Source organism: Hermetia illucens, chromosome 6 (genome assembly GCF_905115235.1).
Source record: "Hermetia illucens chromosome 6, iHerIll2.2.curated.20191125, whole genome shotgun sequence".
NCBI classification, from domain to species: Eukaryota; Metazoa; Arthropoda; class Insecta; order Diptera; family Stratiomyidae; genus Hermetia; species Hermetia illucens.
Window position 1 is genome coordinate 69,354,283 of NC_051854.1, and position 17,548 is coordinate 69,371,830.

The 17,548-nt window shown below is 43.8% G+C and overlaps 1 protein-coding gene across 1 annotated transcript; it reads right to left on the minus strand.

The window, feature by feature from the left end:
* Positions 1-1,985: 1,985 nt before the first annotated feature.
* Positions 1,986-3,913, minus strand: LOC119660354 (transmembrane protease serine 9-like). The gene is made up of 3 exons (XM_038068853.1): positions 3,812-3,913; positions 3,143-3,750; positions 1,986-3,069 (listed from the first exon to the last, which is right to left on the minus strand). Exons 1-3 carry the CDS (start codon positions 3,876-3,878, stop codon positions 2,155-2,157), a joined length of 1,590 nt encoding a protein of 529 aa, XP_037924781.1. The 5' UTR covers positions 3,879-3,913; the 3' UTR covers positions 1,986-2,154.
* Between the last annotated feature and the right edge of the window lie 13,635 nt (positions 3,914-17,548).

Below are 17,548 nucleotides of genomic sequence, written 5' to 3' on the forward strand. Positions count from 1 at the left end.
GTCTTCAGTTGGCGGCACCTCCAACTCGCCGATGTTCTGGTTGTTCAGTAGTTCATCAAAGTACTCAACCTATCGCTCCAATATGCCGGTTTTATAGGAAATTTCCCTCTTTGTCTCGGCAGGATGAGCATCCAGGTGTATAAGGATTCATCTTGCTGACTTGTTGGTTGTTGCGCGCCTGGTGCGGTTGCTCCCTGTACTTTTCGGGTTCACGGACTTGTTGGTTTTGCCAGGCTTCCTTTTTCCGTCTGTGAAGTCACTTCTCTGCTCGCCGGAGTTCCACGTTCCTTGGAAATGTAACATTACTCGGTATGCAGCATTGTTCCATTACGTAGCTAGCCCACATTTATCGTCAAACCAGTCATTCTGACTTCTTTTGCGTTATCAGTGATAACGTTCTTCAGGTGGTTGTGATGTTCATGCTTCAGCTCCAGGACATCTGTTAGGTGTGGTTATTGTGGCATTCACTTCCCCCTTATAGGTGTTATGGAGGGCTGTGTTGTGGATGGCTTCAGTATTTACTTTCACCTGATTGTCAGAGGGGGTTGTAGGTGGGGTTGTAATTCGAGCTCGGAGCACTAGGCCGACAAGATAGTGATCCGAGTCTATATTAGCCCCCCTATATGTTTTGACTTTATCTAGGCTGAGAGGTGGCGACATTCAATCAGCACGTGGTCAATTTGGTTGAAAGTGGTCCCGTCTGGAGAGGTCCACGTAAGTTTGTGGACCGCTTTCATTTCGCGCGATACTGCTGACTGAATAATCCGCAAGTCGATATCATTGGTATCCCTATGTAAGCTATGGGAGCCGACGTATCGTCTGAATGCGGTCTATGTTCCTACTTAACTGTTGAAATCTCCAAGTATGATTTTCATATCATACCTGAGACAGACTTTGATGGTCCGTTCAACTGCCTCGTTTAAGGTATTCTTCTCCGACTCTGCAGTCTCCTCTGTAGGGGCGTGAACGTTAATGAGCCTTATATTTCTAAATTTGCTTCGCAAACACAGTGTGCATAGCATTTTGCTTATATTTTGGAAGCCGATAACAGCAGGTTTCATTTTTTGCTTGACTAAGAAACCTACCCCGAGTACATGGTTTACTGGATGGCCGTTAATATATGTGGTGTAGCGACTCTTATCCAGGAAATCGGTCCATCACATCTCTTGCAACACTGTTACATCAGACTTATATATATATATCGCCTAGCTGCTCAGCAGCATTCAGTCTGTACAGGGAGCGCACGTTCTATGAGAAAATGAGCAAATCGTTATTCCGTTTTCTTTGCCGGGTTCGTCGTTTTGAAATCCATCCTGTCCGAGACTCCTTCAGTGGCTTCGTAACTTTGTTTTTACGTGTAGGATCTGGAGGATCAGTTGATACAATTTATCCCGTTTTTAGGCGCGGGAAACTCGCATTCATCCTTCATCGTCTGGAACTTTTCGTTCGGTTACCATGTGGAGGTGGAGATAGGGTTTGGTAGTAGAGCTGTTGGGGTTGGTTCAGCCGGCGTTTCTCAGGTTTTATGCTCCATCGTGGGTACCAATCCACGTTTCGCCCTGGGACCTACACTACCCTTTGACCACCTATGTACGTATGGGCGCTGTAACAATCCGGTTACATGCAGCCTACAAAGAGGAACTGTGGCTGGAGTGCCAAAATTAGAAGACGCTTATCTAGAGCTTTGTCATGCGGGACCCAAGTTGCGCTGGCTACACAATGCGAAGTCTACCTAACCACCCATTCTGATTTCCACTTGGAAATCTTCGAGTGACACTCTCGTAAAATTTTGCCTCAATCCAAATCTGAGGAGAACTAAATGCACTCAACTGATTGCTCTAAGGATATCCTGCTTCGTAACCCGAAAAGGCATCTGTGGTAGTATGAATTCCCAGTGCGCGGCAATGGCTGATAGCCACGATACTAATATTTGTGTTCAATTCCCGCCTTCATCCCTTTTGGGTTATGAGTCCGATAAGAAGATAAACTCCTTGATCACCTTCACTACAGGCTTATTTTACATACACACAGATCATTTTGTTAGAATTGTTGCTTTAAAATATGAAATCCCTGAATTAAATATCGCAAGGATATATACATATACATACATATATCTGTTTGGTTTTGCAGTTTTTTCTCCAGCTTCCCTTCAACTTACAGCTGAATCGTTGTGTCAATCGTGCTAGGTGTAACTACAATTTCCGGTTCTATAGCCTGTTCCGTGACTGGATCCATAGCTATTGCCGTAGTTGGCTCCGTAACAATCGCGGCTGCTACTTCCGCGGCAGGTTCAGTGATAGCTTCCACATTATCCATCGCTGTGAATCCTGTACTCGATTCCAATATAGCTGTAGTGCTTGGTGCTGAAGTTGCTGGAATTGCTGTAGTTGGAGCTAAGGTTTGAACTGTCTGCGCTCCCACGGGAGTAAATGCTGTTACGATGGACCCTGATGTAGGGGCCTTAGTAGAAAGCGGTGGAGTTGCTGAAGGCGTAGGTGGGATTGCAGGTGAAGGTATGGTTACAGGATTGGGTGTAGCTGCAGATGAAGGTTTGGTAGCTGCTGGTGTGGCTACAGGTGTAGGTATGCTTGCAGGAGTAGATGTGGCTGCAGGTTTTGGTTTGGTAGGGGTTGGTGTGGTTGCAGGTGTAGGTTTAATTGCAGGTGAAGGTTTGGTAGCTGTTGGTGTGGCTGCAGGTGTAGGAATGCTTGCAGGAGTAGGTGTGACTGCAGGTTTTGGTTTGGTAGGGCTTGGTGTGGATGCAGGTGTAGGCTTGGTAGCTGTTGGTGTGGCTGAAGATGCAGGTTTGGTTGTAGGTTTTGGTGTGGTTGCGGGGGAAGGTGTGGTTGTGGGGATCGCAACAGTAGAAGTGTGAGCCGGAGGAGAGGATGTTGACGCTTGAGTTTCTGGGGATGAAGTCAGACCAATTTCCTTTTCTATCCATGACACAAATGGTGCGACCCGAGTGTAAACTTCAGGACGTCCGGCTCCACATAAGCTCGAACCACGTGATACTAAACCAATTAATTTTTTTCCATCTAAAGTGACTAACGGTCCGCCTGAATCACCCTAAAATCGAATTCTTTATATAGTAACAAGTTAAAGTGATAATTCATAATTATAAATAATTCAATCTACTCACCATGCAGGCTCCTCTTAATATTCCCGAACTAGTACACATCTCGTCTTCTGAAACATTGTATCCTTTAGATCTGCATTCCTCATTGGAAATTATTCGCAAAATGATCGCTCTCAATCCGATAGGTAACGAGAATGTAGCCAAAGGCGTTGTATAGCCCCATCCACTTAATTTGACCCTCATCCCGCTTAGTATTTCAGCCGGCCCTCGAAAATCAATTTTATTAATCGTTGGTCCAAAGGTGAAAGGTTCTGCTACAGTAATGATCGAAATATCGTTCCTGCGAAGTTTACCATAATCGGGGTGATTGACATAAGATGCAATCGCATATCGACGGCCACCCCTTAAACGAGACGATGTCCCGACCACAACTGTTATTTGCGTGTGATCTGCTCCATCCATGCAATGAGCTGCTGTGAGAACATGCTCCTTAGATATGATGCAAGCTCCGCAGTAATGAGAATATTCCGAAAGACTTTGCATGAGCATCAATTGAAGGAGTCTGTCTACTATGCCACTACCACTCGTTCTTCCCTGAAGTGATGCCTGGTATGGAACATGCCCTTGTATAGGAGTCCCTCCAACAATACGTGACTCTCCGTTTATTTGCCCTGTAATCAACACTTTAAATAAATGAGTTCGAAAATTAGATCTTTCCAAATTCCTCCTTACCTTTCGAATACTGTGCATAAATAATTAAAACCAACAAACCTATACTCGTACTTCCTTTGAACGCCATTGTGGAGGAAATGATTCCAGTCTGAACAGAATTGTTACTTTTATATACCCAAAAATTTGGTTGCCACAATATGTGGTAATCATGCGAACTTCAATTTCGTTTTTAATTGCATTAGAATTAAGGGTCTTAGCGCAATTTGTTTCATTAGGCATTTTATTGCCACTACACTGTCGAATTTTCTAGTGTCAGCCAATCAGACTGTTTGCAAATAGATAGAAACCATTTGTAGAAACGAAAAGAAAAATTATCTTCACAAACAGAAATATTTAAATAACTGGAAAGAATACTTTTAAGGTTAACAACCTTCATTAGCTTTAAGCTTGAGGGAATTAGTAAGAAAGCCAGGTGAAGATTGCAGTCCGATGGATAGAATTGTTGCATTAGAAATGTTGAGCTGATAACCCCGAAGCACTGCTAATAACCTTACTCAACATTTACTGTAAAAAGCAGAAGTAACACAAATTTAGTTTAAGTAAAAAGAATGGGGTGCTATTCTCTGAGGTTCCTAGGTCAGGAATAAAAACATACCGGTTACTGCCAGCTCAATAATAATGGGGAATTGAATAAGCCTGCAACGAAATAGGCACTTATAATGAATAGTGTCATAAGACCATCCTGAGTGGCCTGGAATGACCAAGAGGGGAGAGAGGAAGAGCTATCCCACAGTCTAAAAAAGTGTCGAAACTGACTGTGATGGTCCGCCCGCAAAAACTGAAGCTTCACCTAAGTGTTTCGTAAACACGCGTTTCCTTGCCTCTACACCAGCCAGGCTTGGGAATGTAGAGGAGGGGGGTCCTTGAAACACTTCAGTCTTTCCTTCTTAGTGTCATTGTACAAAACTTCACGTGTCCTTAACCTGTGCGTGGTCTATCACCGGAAGCCATCAACCAGTTACTTGCCGCGTTGAGGCGGTCGGACAATTTAGCTTCGACATGCTTGGATTTGTCTCCACCAACTACTATTTCATGGAAACCGATGCTTTTGGTTTGAGGGCCGTCAAGTGGCCGGGGGACGAATTTTCAAAGAGGAGCAAATAACCACTATGCCGCTTCCATCATTATGTCATTCCCACAAGTCAAGCGAACCATGATTTCCGTCCTTATGCCGAAGTCACAGTCTTAGGTAAACGCACTCAGGATTGACTGCTACCAGAGCCATCATAAGTTGTTTTAAACGGAAAAGCATTAACGACGAGCAGATTACGCATCGATCTGAGGACAATCACCGAGACTCGCATCTCAGCAGTACGCATAGTGTCGGTGGTCGACGCCCTTCCTTATCCCGTCGTTAGTCAACAATTTATACATTGGTGCTGATTTTGTGAGCAAGTTTGGACTCGCAATAAGCAGCAACAGGAAGCCCATGGGCCACGAACTGCAAAACCATTCAGCGAGGTGGCCAGTGCCACTTACGTGTGGCGTGTGGATGACAATTGTGCCAGCGGCAAGCCAACCCCGCAGGTGAGACCAGGCTGTCGGAAATGGTCATAGAATGTCTCCTGGACGCCAAAAAAACACACGGGATCCATCGCTTGGTTTGATTGCTCTCAAGTGGTCCGCGATATAGCTTGCGAAGACCAATTCTCCAGGGACTTTCTCGGTTCGTGCGGCCATAAGATCAGCGACGCCTGGGAGGGCATAAAACTCAACGACTAGATTCCCAAGAGACCGGTCGCTCGCATCTGGTTGCCGAAGATCTGCATGGATAACGACAAGCTCGTCCAATCCCTACGATTTCAAAACCCCAGGATTCCCATGGACGAATGGGTAGTTATCAAGGAGGAAAAACCCCAGGTGAACAGCTAAACTTTTCTGTTCTGTATGAATGGAGAGTACCTGGAGGCACTGGGAAAGTTAGACTGTAAAGTGCGATTCGGAGTTAGGAACGCAAAGGTGAAGGTGGTTCGCTCTACAAAACCGGACGACGACCTGGATCCAATCGACGCCGCCAACTAGCTGAGGATCAACTATCCGACGAGGACCGACAAACCCTCGACGCAAGCAGATCATGCTGAGGGTAACGCAGGTAAATCTGCAGCATTCGAAGGACAGACCTAGAGTATGTACCCTCGCGAGGAAGAGTCTGCACGCTTTTCCGCATCCGGATCTGAGTTGCAGCGACCTAGTCGTGGTCAAACTAGAGCAAAGGCGGGCAGAAAACGTGTATATTTCCCCGGCTTACATGGCGTACAACTGATCAGCTTCGCGAGAAGAACTACAGGATTTGATGAGCATCATAATAACAACGAAGCCCAACCTATTGACAGCCTGCGGCGACAATGCAGAGCATATAATTTGAGGCAGCTCGGAAATTAATGGGAGAAATGAGTCATTCTTAGATTTTATTGTCACTACAACCCTATCCGTGTGTAACAGGGGCACTACACCAACCTTCGATTTCCGGGGCTTGGTGAATTATTGGGGTTAGAAAGGGGTCCTTGACATCACCCTACTAACCGACAATGTGATTCTTAAGTGTGGAGAATTGGAGAGTATTTGACCAGTACAGAGGTCACCAAACTCTTAAGAGACCCTAGGAGATCGCGACCAAGCAGGGGAAGAAGTTTTGTTAAAACGCTGCAATTGTGGTTCTATTTGGCTAAAATGGTTTCACAAGTCATTCGTAATTGCAAAACACGCAAAACGTCAAAAGCTCTCAACCAAACGATTAAATGGGAAAAACGCTCATCTTCGATAGGGTGTTTGACCGCTTGTGTATTGATGCTACGAACTCATGTCGGAAACTTTGGAATAATAGTCGTTCTCTATTCTCTCGAAGTTTTTATCCGTGAAGTCAACTTAATGAATCACCGCGAACGTGCCAGCAGAATACTTGAAGAAGTGAATATTCCATGCATTTGGAATCCTCGAATCGATAACGTCTGATAATGAGGTACAGTTTAAATCTACGGCTTTTAACAATCATCTGAACCAGTATGTCATTCCAACACATCTACCTCTCATTATACACCCAGCGACGATCAGAGAGTAAATGTTGACTGCTATACGCGCTTACATCAATTCTAATAAAAGAGGATGAGATAGCAAATTGTCATCCATCAATTCTGCTCTTCGTTCAGGCAAGCACGTCTCGGTGAGGACTTTGCCCTAACACGTCGTTTTTAGGGAAAGGGTGAAAGAGTGGTCACCCATGCAGGAGAGATGCAGCAGAAGGGTTACGCCAAGCGGTACAATGATAAACTGGATCAGCAGAAAGGTCAACGGGAAGGTTGGAACAGTTCAATGCAAGCTGGAAGACATAGACGGTCGTAATCTAACTCAAAGGGCCGCTCACTAAAAGGGCCGCGAAGGAGGAAATATTAAAAATTTTAATACAAAACCTTCCTAATATTGCGAAATTACCTTTTGCTTTCACATAAGCTTGCTCATGCTGCATATTATTGGATGCAAATCCTACGTTTGTTTATAGCGGAGGCGAACGAGAATTTGTTTTAAGGCAGTTTTTACTACTATCCCGGCGATGTTGAATTTAAAGTTCAACCATGAACTTTGAACGAAAATAAAATTAACGGGATATCCAAAGTAAGGAAGGTGAAATGGCAATCAGCTAGACTAAAGGAATTTGCGAAGAATTACCGCCAGCATAGGAAAGCTTTGTTGTGATATATCGAAGATCTAGGAGATAAAATGTAGGTACCACATAAAACTGTATATCAGGTATATTGAACTTGTACACACTATGAATTATCCAACCATCATCATCAACAACGGCGTAACAACTGGTATCCGGTCTAGGCCCGCCTTAGTAAGAAAATCCAGACACGATAGTTTTACACCGAGGTCGTTCTGACCGCCTCGTTTTCTTCTACCATAGATAGCGCCCTTAGAGATTTTTCGGGCTGGATCATCCTCGGCCATACCGATTAAGTGACCCGCCCACCGCAACCTTTTGAGTAAAAGCGGTCGTGATATCATAGATCTCATCTTTATAGAGGGTACGGAGTCTTTCATCCTCATGTAGGGGACCAAAAATTCTTCTCTCGAACGCGGCTAAAAATTCGCAATTTGCTTGCTAAGAACCCACGTCTTCAAGGAATACAGCCTTGTACAGTAAGAACTTTGACCCTATGGTGAGATGTTTCGAGCGAAACAGTTTTTGTAAGCTGAAACCACCTCTGTTGGCAGCCAACACCCGCGTGCGGATTTGATCGTCATAGTTGTGATTCTCGACCTAAGAAAGGAAAAATTATCAACGGCCTCAAAGTTGCAGTCTTCTATCTTCATTATTCTCGTTTGACCAGTGCAGTTCGATGACGTTGCCACCATATACTTCGTCTTGCCTTCATTAATGTTGAAGGTAGACTGTTTACCTTGGGTAGTTCCTCCCATAATGTCAATATCGTCAGCATAGGCCAGTAGTTGGGTGGACTTAAGGGGATTGTTGTCTCTCGGCAACATCACGCATCACCTTTTCCAGGGTAAGGTTAAAAATAGGGCACTATAGGACATCCTCTTGCTTTTATCTGGCCTCGCACATTGGTCAGGGTCAGCCTAGTTAGTCTGACCAATTTCGTCGGAATTCTCTAATGGTCTAACGGCCTTGAAGTCGATGATCAAATGGTGTCACTGATGGTCATGTTCCTATAGTTTTTCCACCGCTTGCCGCATAGGGGAAATCTTATCTGTTATTGATTTAACTGGAGTGAAAACTTTTCGGTATGGGCATATGGGCCTATCCAACCCAGCAAGATAACGGACAATATGTTACAGATTGTACTCAGCAATGTGATACCTCTTGTACCTTTTTGTAAGTGAGACAGATAATGCCTCGCTTCGAATCGGAGGTGCTAGTCATTTTCAGTTGACAGGACCTCCGTCTCACCCCTATTCTGGTTGTTCAGTTGTATGTCTTGAGTGCACATACTTATTGGTTCCCCCAGTTTTCCTTTTTCCGTCTGTATAGCCGCTTCTCCACTATTAAACCATCATGTACCCAAATATTCGTACGCTTTTATGTACGACTCATACCTGAAGGTTTCCGGTTTCCGATTCATTGGAAGAAGGTGTGAAGCCAAGAATGACAATTTAACATTGCGATGGGACAAATATCGTTTGGAAGGATGCACAGATACCGCTGTGTTCATAAAATGTATACATTTTGAAGTATCGGTCCTTCAATCTCGGAAAAGAAAAGGGAAAGTTTTTCAGCACCATTAATATGTGCAAATTCCGCACATTCGTAATCGCGTCAACCAACCAAAAAGTAACTCCAGACTATTGTAATAAGGGACAATAAGAAAAAAATTGTAGGAAATATCTATCAAAATTTTGTCTGATAATCGAATGGAAAAGAAAATCATCAGATTCACTCGGTTAAAGATATGTGGAGGTATAACTGTGAATGTATCCATGGCAGTTCAGGAGAGACTTTCCACTAAACAAGAACCTTGAATTCTGAATCTGAAGCATAAATTTTGTCACAACTGAAAAGCAATAGTGAAATTGACTTGGAAAATTAAGTGCGCTTAATGTGGAACTCGCTTTGAGGAAAATGGGCATCTAACATACTCTGCGCACATGGCGAAAACAAAAGGTTCCGCAATCATGCACTATACCACCCATTTACGGAAGTATATTATTCATTGGGAAATCGTGACTGCTCCATAGCATAGGCTCAGAAGTATCCAGCATAGTTAATACCCACATAGGCTGCTATGTGGTACCGTTGAGTAACAATCGGTAGGATCCGCATGGCGTTTGATCGCGCACGTCTTGTTCGAACGTGGCCATCGCCGTCTTCATCTCGGTCGTCCTCGTTGTTAACTTTGAATCTTAACAGACCCCAGAAACCAACCATCGCGGCAACAGCTAAGCCACGATACATAATAGCAATCGAATATTCCAATATTTGCTCATTCAATAGGTTAATGATTACATTGTAACTGGTGGACAGAACCATGTCTTCTTGCGAGCATAATTAACCGAAAAGAAGAAAATATCCCCCGCATCACGTTGGCCAAGCTTAGGAAGAAGCGCGGTGACTTAATCGCTGAATAAGGAAGAATTCATTAATGGTTGGTACGTGCGCAGACGGCAATTGCGTGCGTATACCGCGCTGAAGCATGGGAGGTCATGGTGGAGCTGTTGAGGTATTAATACATAAATGGGGAATACGAGTATGTAGTAAGGTGATAGTAACTTTCCCACGATCTTGGAAAGTGAGTTGTAAGTAGGACGTTTCATTGTGAAGGATTCATATGCAGATTTTCCATTGAAATGCGCATAACGAGGTGCACTGGATAACTTGAATTTGGGCACTGGTAGCAGTACGTACAAGTTATTAGGATATGTTGGAAAGTTACTGAAAGTGCACAGAAAGTGACTAATACCATTCAAGTGGTACAAGGAAATCCAACGGAGTTACCGCCTAAAAGGAAAGGCAAGCTGCACCAGTAAACTATAGGTGTAGAGGCGCTGACAAAATATTAACCAAGTCCATGCTACCTATTTCGAGGTCGCCTATAGTCCCCGTAAATTACCCAGATAATAAACTCTACTTTTCCACAGCAAAAGTAAGATGTCACCATTATTCAAAGTGTTTTCTCGTCTTTCTGAATATTTGGATCATGTGGTAGGAAAACACGGTTTTGACATCCGTAACGGCCATGGTGCGAGATTTGTGGACTTCTGCAACTTCCTCTGCCTCACCATTGGTTGCACATTGTTCGAGCCCAGAGCTTGTCATAAAGCCAGTTTGGCTTCAACTGGCCAACACCATGCAAGGAAATAGATTGACCACTTTACAATCAACAGCATTTGAGAGAAATGCTGACATCGGCCAAAGGGTACTTGTTTTCAGTGTGGCAACAGGAGGAGTATCAACGTGCTCTCTGGCTTCGCAAAGATCATAGCTCGCATCAAAACACATCTCAAAAGCTCGATCAACAAAGGACAAAAGGTTGGCGACATTTAGCACATCAACACCCCCCAGAACACTTTGGACCCTGCTCTTTATCGATTTCGAGAAAGCTTTCAACAATGTCAAAAAGGATTGTAAATGATGTGCTTTATGCAGGAAGGATATTCCTGTGAAATTAATAGCTATTATCAGAGTGGCATATGATGGCCCAAAATCTCGTATTGTATCCAGATAAAATATCAGAGAAATTTGATATTCAAAGCGAAGTCCGTCGGGGTTGTATCTTGCCGTTGATACTATTTGTAATTATTATCCTCAAATATTTCAATTACGCTGATGACATTTGTTTGCCTTCCAATGAGCCATGGATCTTCACCTTTGGAATGAGAGGCAAGTTGAATTGGTCGGAATATAAACTCCAACAACAACTTTTGGTTGACCGCACTCTTCCTATCTACATTAATTGACAGAACGTCTTCCGCGTTGGTCGACCTAGATCATGTTGTTTCTGCCGACGTGGGCACTGAACATGATGTCACCCAACATAGTACTATCGCAGCACCGCCGTGCTGCCCAACGATAAAATAGTTGCACCGAGAGAGAATATTGGCGCGGAGATCGACGCAGAGAATCTTTGGGGATAAAGTGTGTCATAACCTTACCCAACGAGTTGTTAAAAATTCAAAATGTCAAGCCACTGTTGGTAAGGCGAATAAATTATTGTTTATTGAGTTTAAAAACGGATGTTTTTATTTTTGGTTACGAGAACCATTGTGAATCCAGTATTGTGAATATGAGGATATTCAGGACACAACATGACAGAATCTACGCAGGCATCTCGACACTCACCCGATCAAGCAAACGGGGAATTTCATGACTCTTCGAACGAAAATCAAAATCAGGTAGCTACCATCCTTGCTTTGGGAAGCAGAGACCTACATTGTGGTTTAAACAAATCGAAGCGCAATTCCATTTATTTCAGATTACTCGTGACATAAGCAAATTTCAAAAACTAATGAGTGAACTTGATTTTTTAGAACAAGTAACAACCGTAATTGAAAACCCGACTGCCGAAAACAAGGATGACGTGTAATGAACCTAGCGGAAATAGGAAGATCAAACAATCATCCTAAGTGACCGAGAACGACCTAGAGGGAAGAGCTACTCCAGAAACCTAAAAAGTGCTCTGTTGACACGTTCTTACACGCCTCTGTGCTAGCCAGGCTCGGGAATGTGGGGGGGGGGGGGGGGTCCTTTGAGCGCTTTGATCCCTCACGTGTCATTAGTACAAAATTAACGTATCTATACCGATGAGCGGGTCCGCACCGGATTTAAAAATAGACCATAAACAAAGAAATTCGCAACGGCCTAACGATGAACACCAGAACGCGAGCAAAAACTGGAAAATAAAAAAACGGCTCGACCGCGCGCGTGGAGCCGTAAGTCTCTGGACCCGAGTGCCACAATTGAGAGTGAAGATCCATGACCCAAAGATTAAGAGTCTCATGCTCTACCGACTGATTTCAAGAAAACGGATTCTTTCGGTTCTGAGACCGTTGCACGTAAGACTGCAACAATATCAAGCGGCCAGAGAACGGATCTTCGGAGTAGCAGAGATGACGACGAAAAAACCTCAGCGCTCAACACTTAGCTTAAGCCAATATTGCTGGCGAATAATGCGCAACCGACGTCTCTACTACTCTGCCGTTCTCACAAGCAAAAAAAAGATCCAGTCGAGTGACTGTACAGTTTTAACGACTCTGACGATGACAATTCACCTTATGGATACCCAGCACGACTCCTTAATACCATATCAACTGATCGTGCTTACACAATTTTGGCACCCTGGCACTTGGCTTTTGATGGCACATCAAAAACAGTGTCCGGACAGCTGAGTGGTTAGAGCACAAGACTATCGTACGGAAGATCGCGGTTCAAATCTCACTGGTAGTGGTGGAATTTGTATCGTGATTTGCCGTCGGATACCAGTCGACTCAGCTGTGAATGAGTACCTGAATCAAATCAGGGTAATAATCTCAGGCGAGCGCAATGTTGACCACATTGCCTCCTACAGTGTACTGTAGTGTACCGTTAAGGTCTTGAATGAAGTGCTCTAACACACTTCAAAGCCCTGATCCAATTGGATGGTTGCGCCAACGATTATTATTATCAAAAACGGTTGCGCAAACGATTATTATAGCAAAAACTGCCCATCAACCAGTTCCCCTTTCACGTGAAGGCCTTGACCAACACAACCCTACAGGGGGCTTGCTGTGTACTTATATACACACCCTACTCAGAGACAGAGCAGCAGATTGATACTGGTACTACCACCAGTATATCGGACGAGTCGAGTAGACCTCTTTTCGTGAGGCTTTTCGTCAACAGTTTAAGGATTCCCTAGATGACTGGGATATCCTTGAACTGATGCGAGACCGCATGGACAGTCCATCCGAAGATTTCGACAGTTACTATAAAGCTGGTGCGTTCGCTACCCAGTAGGCTAAAAAACTCCTTAACGGAAGACAAATTGGTAGAGTTATTACGTAGTTGATTGAGATTCGACGTTCAGAGGCAACTTCTCTATTTTCCGGCTAGTACGGTTCGCGAGCTGCGTAATTTAGTGTATCAGAAAGAAATTTTAAAGGAGCATCTTTCAAGCAGGTTCTCTAGCCAATTGTGTAACTATTTTGCTGAATCTGAAGAGGGTGAAAACATAAAGAACGTCTTAGGAAATCCTCAATCGGGGATTCAAAATCATGACTTAGACTTGGTCTGCTGGAATTGTCGGCAGATTGGACATTTGTTTGAAGACTGTTGGGAAGATACCAAAGTCTTTTGCTTTGGTCGCAGGCGCCCGAACACACGTAAGTTTATATGTCCAAAATGTCGAGTTCCAGAGACCAGCCCCAGTCATCAGAGCGTTGCTGTCGCACGTAACTGCGCAGGCATTCCGACAACGTTTTCCACAGTAACTCCGAAAGTTTCAGTATTGGAGCGGTCCAACAAAGTACCTTATGGATTTGACCTCACCACCTATTTCCTTAAGGTTTATTCCAAATGGCGCCCAACGTGAGGCCCAACATTTCCGGGATTCAAGCCTAATTTCTTATTTACAGGTTTTCTGAATCAGTGGAAGATAGCCTATTCCAAATGAAGGGGCTCAATCAGTCATTTTGGCAACTGGTCTTATTTTTGATACTAAGTGCAACATAAGTGGGTAAAGGCTCGAAATATATGCCCTGGAAAGTCAAGCAGGTCTTCTTTTCAGAACCTATCCCGCCGAAACTTGTGAGAATGGTGGTGTACCCAAAGAAAATTGAGGCCTCAAATAATATCCCATTCCAATATCTGCTCAAATAAAGTTAATAACGCTGTACTACCATATTTTGGAAGTTTACCACCCCTTAGGTTCATCTTAGATGTAAAAAATTGTGCATTGGCGTAAGAGACAATATAAGGACATGTCATGTCCAAAATGATGAGAAATACGGTATCCACCATTCCCTGTCAGAAACTGAGTCAAGTGATAGTGGACATTTCCATGGCTCCGCATAATCCAAAGCTGGATATTTGGAATCAGCGTATGGGTCCACATCCACTTGTAGGAATTTTCCCATAGTTCTTACCACACCTTCCACACCTGCTTATAGGCGTTCTCCTTTCCCGTCGTCAATCTGCGGCATTATGGTCAATACATGCTTTCCAGTTAAATATTCTTCGCATCTCCTCAGTGAAAATATCAACGAGCACCACTCCCGCGACTATGGAAGCTTCTTCGTCTGGCGTTGTTCAGAATGCGCTAACAACTTTTAATGCACTCAGACGATATACTGACGAAAATTTTCTTCTATACGCCTGAACATTAACCAAACTAGTGCTGCGTAAAGTAAAATGGATAAAAGCACTCTGGCTAACAACAGCCTTCTCGATGGTTGGGGTCCTCCAATTTTGCCATGCTTTCTCGAACGCGTAGCTCAAGTGCTTGAACGTCAATCGATGATCCACCATAACGTCGAGATTTCTGACGAAAGACTTGGACTCTATCACTTGTTATCCCAAACGAAACCAGAGAATTTCTTCCAGTTTGCAACTCCTGACCAGTACAGCCTCAGTTTTGTGTTCTGCTAACTCTAATCCATGTGATACCAACCAATCAATCAGCCTAACCGATGTCTCACATGCCCAGACAACATCCTCCAGGTGTTTGTCTGCTACCATAATTGCGATGTCATCTATATAACTGGTAAGGGTAGCTTTGTCGCAAGAGTTTGATGCATAGCACATTGTCGTACATCACGTTCCAGATTAGTGCGCCAAACACTGATCTTTGAGGCACTTCGCCAGTGACCAAATATTTAACTAAGCCTACGTCGGTGTTATAGAGGAGCTTTCTATCCATGAAATAATTCCTAATGATTAGCTGAATATACATGGGCACTTTCAGCTGTCTTAAGGATTCTAGTATATGAATTCATTGTACTGAGTTTAAAGCATTCCTCACTCCGAGGGCGATGATAGCACAGTATTATGTGGTACCACCAGCATCCTTATACCTGCAATTGCTTGCGCCTTCAAAGCCACTTTCGGTATTCCATCCAGGGCGGATGCATGTTGAGTCCTTATCTTTTCGAAAACAATGGTAAGCTCATCATCTGTTATAATTGGAATATCCTTCGGGGGATGCCATCAACACTCTATACGTTTCCCCAAGGGTTGAGATCGGCCTCTTCGCAAAGTTCTTGAAAGGAGTTCTGTTTACTTTTACGGATCGCCTTCCGCAGCTCTCTCCGATTAGTTTTGTAAATCGCCTCCCTCTGTAAAATTTCCTTCATTCCTCTTTCCTTATTGTTGCTTTCTAGACAGCCCGCATTTTCCGCTTTATGCGGCCGGGCCTTATCATCAAAACCTGCAGCAGTAGTTGTTTTCTCCCGGATCCTACAGACAACCCATCCGAACTTGACTTTGCCAGCTTCCAGAAACTTGCTTCCCCAAACAGCGGGCAAGGTGAAGATTGCCGTTTGCGTGGCACCGTATGCTTACCGCCAGTTCGTTATTGCACCGACATTACCGTCGACAATTTGAAATTACCGCACAAGTTCTCTCCATATATTCTCCCTCGTTGTGATAGTTATCTCGTGTGTAAACTGCCTCACTGTAACCTCCTCAGCTAAGGATTTACCAACCAAGTTCTGGTCGTTGGCCGTTCTTTCGTCTTTTGTCTTCCGGAGCCCCTGGAACAGTTCTCTCTTCTGCGTAGATCCGTGTGACATTGTCCCCGAGGTCGCTTAGCCTTGGATCTCCCTCAACCTTCCGCAGAATCTCAGCGTAAGAGAGGTCCTGAACAGTCTGCAGTTGACCGGCGGCCGGAACGTGGGTGGGATAGGGCTGACCTACTAGTTTGGACTGTTCAGGCGGCGGGTGATCGAATGAAAAATAATTAGATCAACCAGCTGGACAGAAAAGAGATAACTGACTGTGGATGGTGGTCTAAAAGAAGTTACAGGTAGTGCTCAATTTAAATAAATGTATATACATATGTATGCATATGTTAGCACCGGAGATATTCAGATACGCACAACGAATTTGCATAGATGCGGGCGTCTATACGCGGATATATGTACGCATCAGTGGGCGGTAAGAGGAAATGTTTGGTTAGGATGAGCATAATATTTATGGGTTTAATATGTGTGTACATGTGAATATCTTGCAATTTAGACTGGACTCGAACTATTTTGAATTTTTAAGGTCTAGTGTATGTCTGTCTGTCTGTTACATGAATTTTTCTTAGAAACGGCTATACAACATTGACTTTATAATTTGTGGGCAGCTTCAGGTATTCCAACTTGTTTAATCATCATCACCAACGGTGCAACAACCGGTATCCTGTCTAGGCCTGCCTAAATAAGGAACTCCAGACATCCCGATTTTGCGCCGAGGTCCACCAATTCGATATCCCTAAAAGCTGACTGGCGTCCTAACCTACGCCATCGCTCCATCTTAGGCAGGGTCTGCCTCGTCTTCTTTTTCTACCATAGATATTACACTTATAGACTTTCCGGATGGGATCATACTCGTCCATACGGATTAAGTGACTCGCTCACCGTAACCTATTGAGCCGGATTTTATCCACAACCGGACGGTCATGGTATCACTCATAGATTTCGTCGTTATGTAGGCTACGGAATCCTCCATCCTCATGTAGGGGGCCACAAATTCTTCGGAGAATTCTTCTCTCGAACGCGGCCAAGAGTCCGCAAGTTTTCTTGCTAAGAACCCAAGTCTCCCAGGAATACATGGGGACTGGCAAGATCATTGTCTTGTACAGTAAAAGCTTTGACCCTATGTGCTTTCTTCTTCTTTTTCCTCAGCCTTCGTCTCTTTCAGAGGGGGGTCGGCTCATCTTGATTGGTTGCGCCACTTTGCTCGGCAGGAGGCCTGATCTGTATGAAGCCACGGGGCTTTCAAATCACCATCCAGCAGCAGCATCCCTCCTTTGTATCTATTTACAATTATACCTATAATTATCCTTTAAACAAAAAGAAAGATATCTTTCGCTCCTCTGCGTTCTTTGCATCCAACTATGAGTTATTAGACTTCTACCATTACTTTCCCAGTAGAACTAAGGTCTAACCCATATTCATTAATTGAACACTTTCTTGAATCATATATCTATATGAGATATCATGTAAAATTAATATATTTTCAAGCATTAATCGGTTTCTGCAATAAATTATTAAATACATAAACTTAATTCTATTTATTTCATCTATTTTTAATTTCCTGCTTAA

Excerpts from the sequence above, each read along its gene's own strand:
- LOC119660354 (XM_038068853.1), bottom strand. The coding sequence starts at position 3,878 with ATGGCGTTCAAAGGAAGTACGAGTATAGGTTTGTTGGTTTTAATTATT. Across the intron at positions 3,751-3,811 it reads TTATGCACAGTATTCGAAAG|GGCAAATAAACGGAGAGTCA; the intron begins GTAAGGAGGAAT and ends TGTTGATTACAG. Across the intron at positions 3,070-3,142 it reads TATTAAGAGGAGCCTGCATG|GGTGATTCAGGCGGACCGTT; the intron begins GTGAGTAGATTG and ends ATTCGATTTTAG.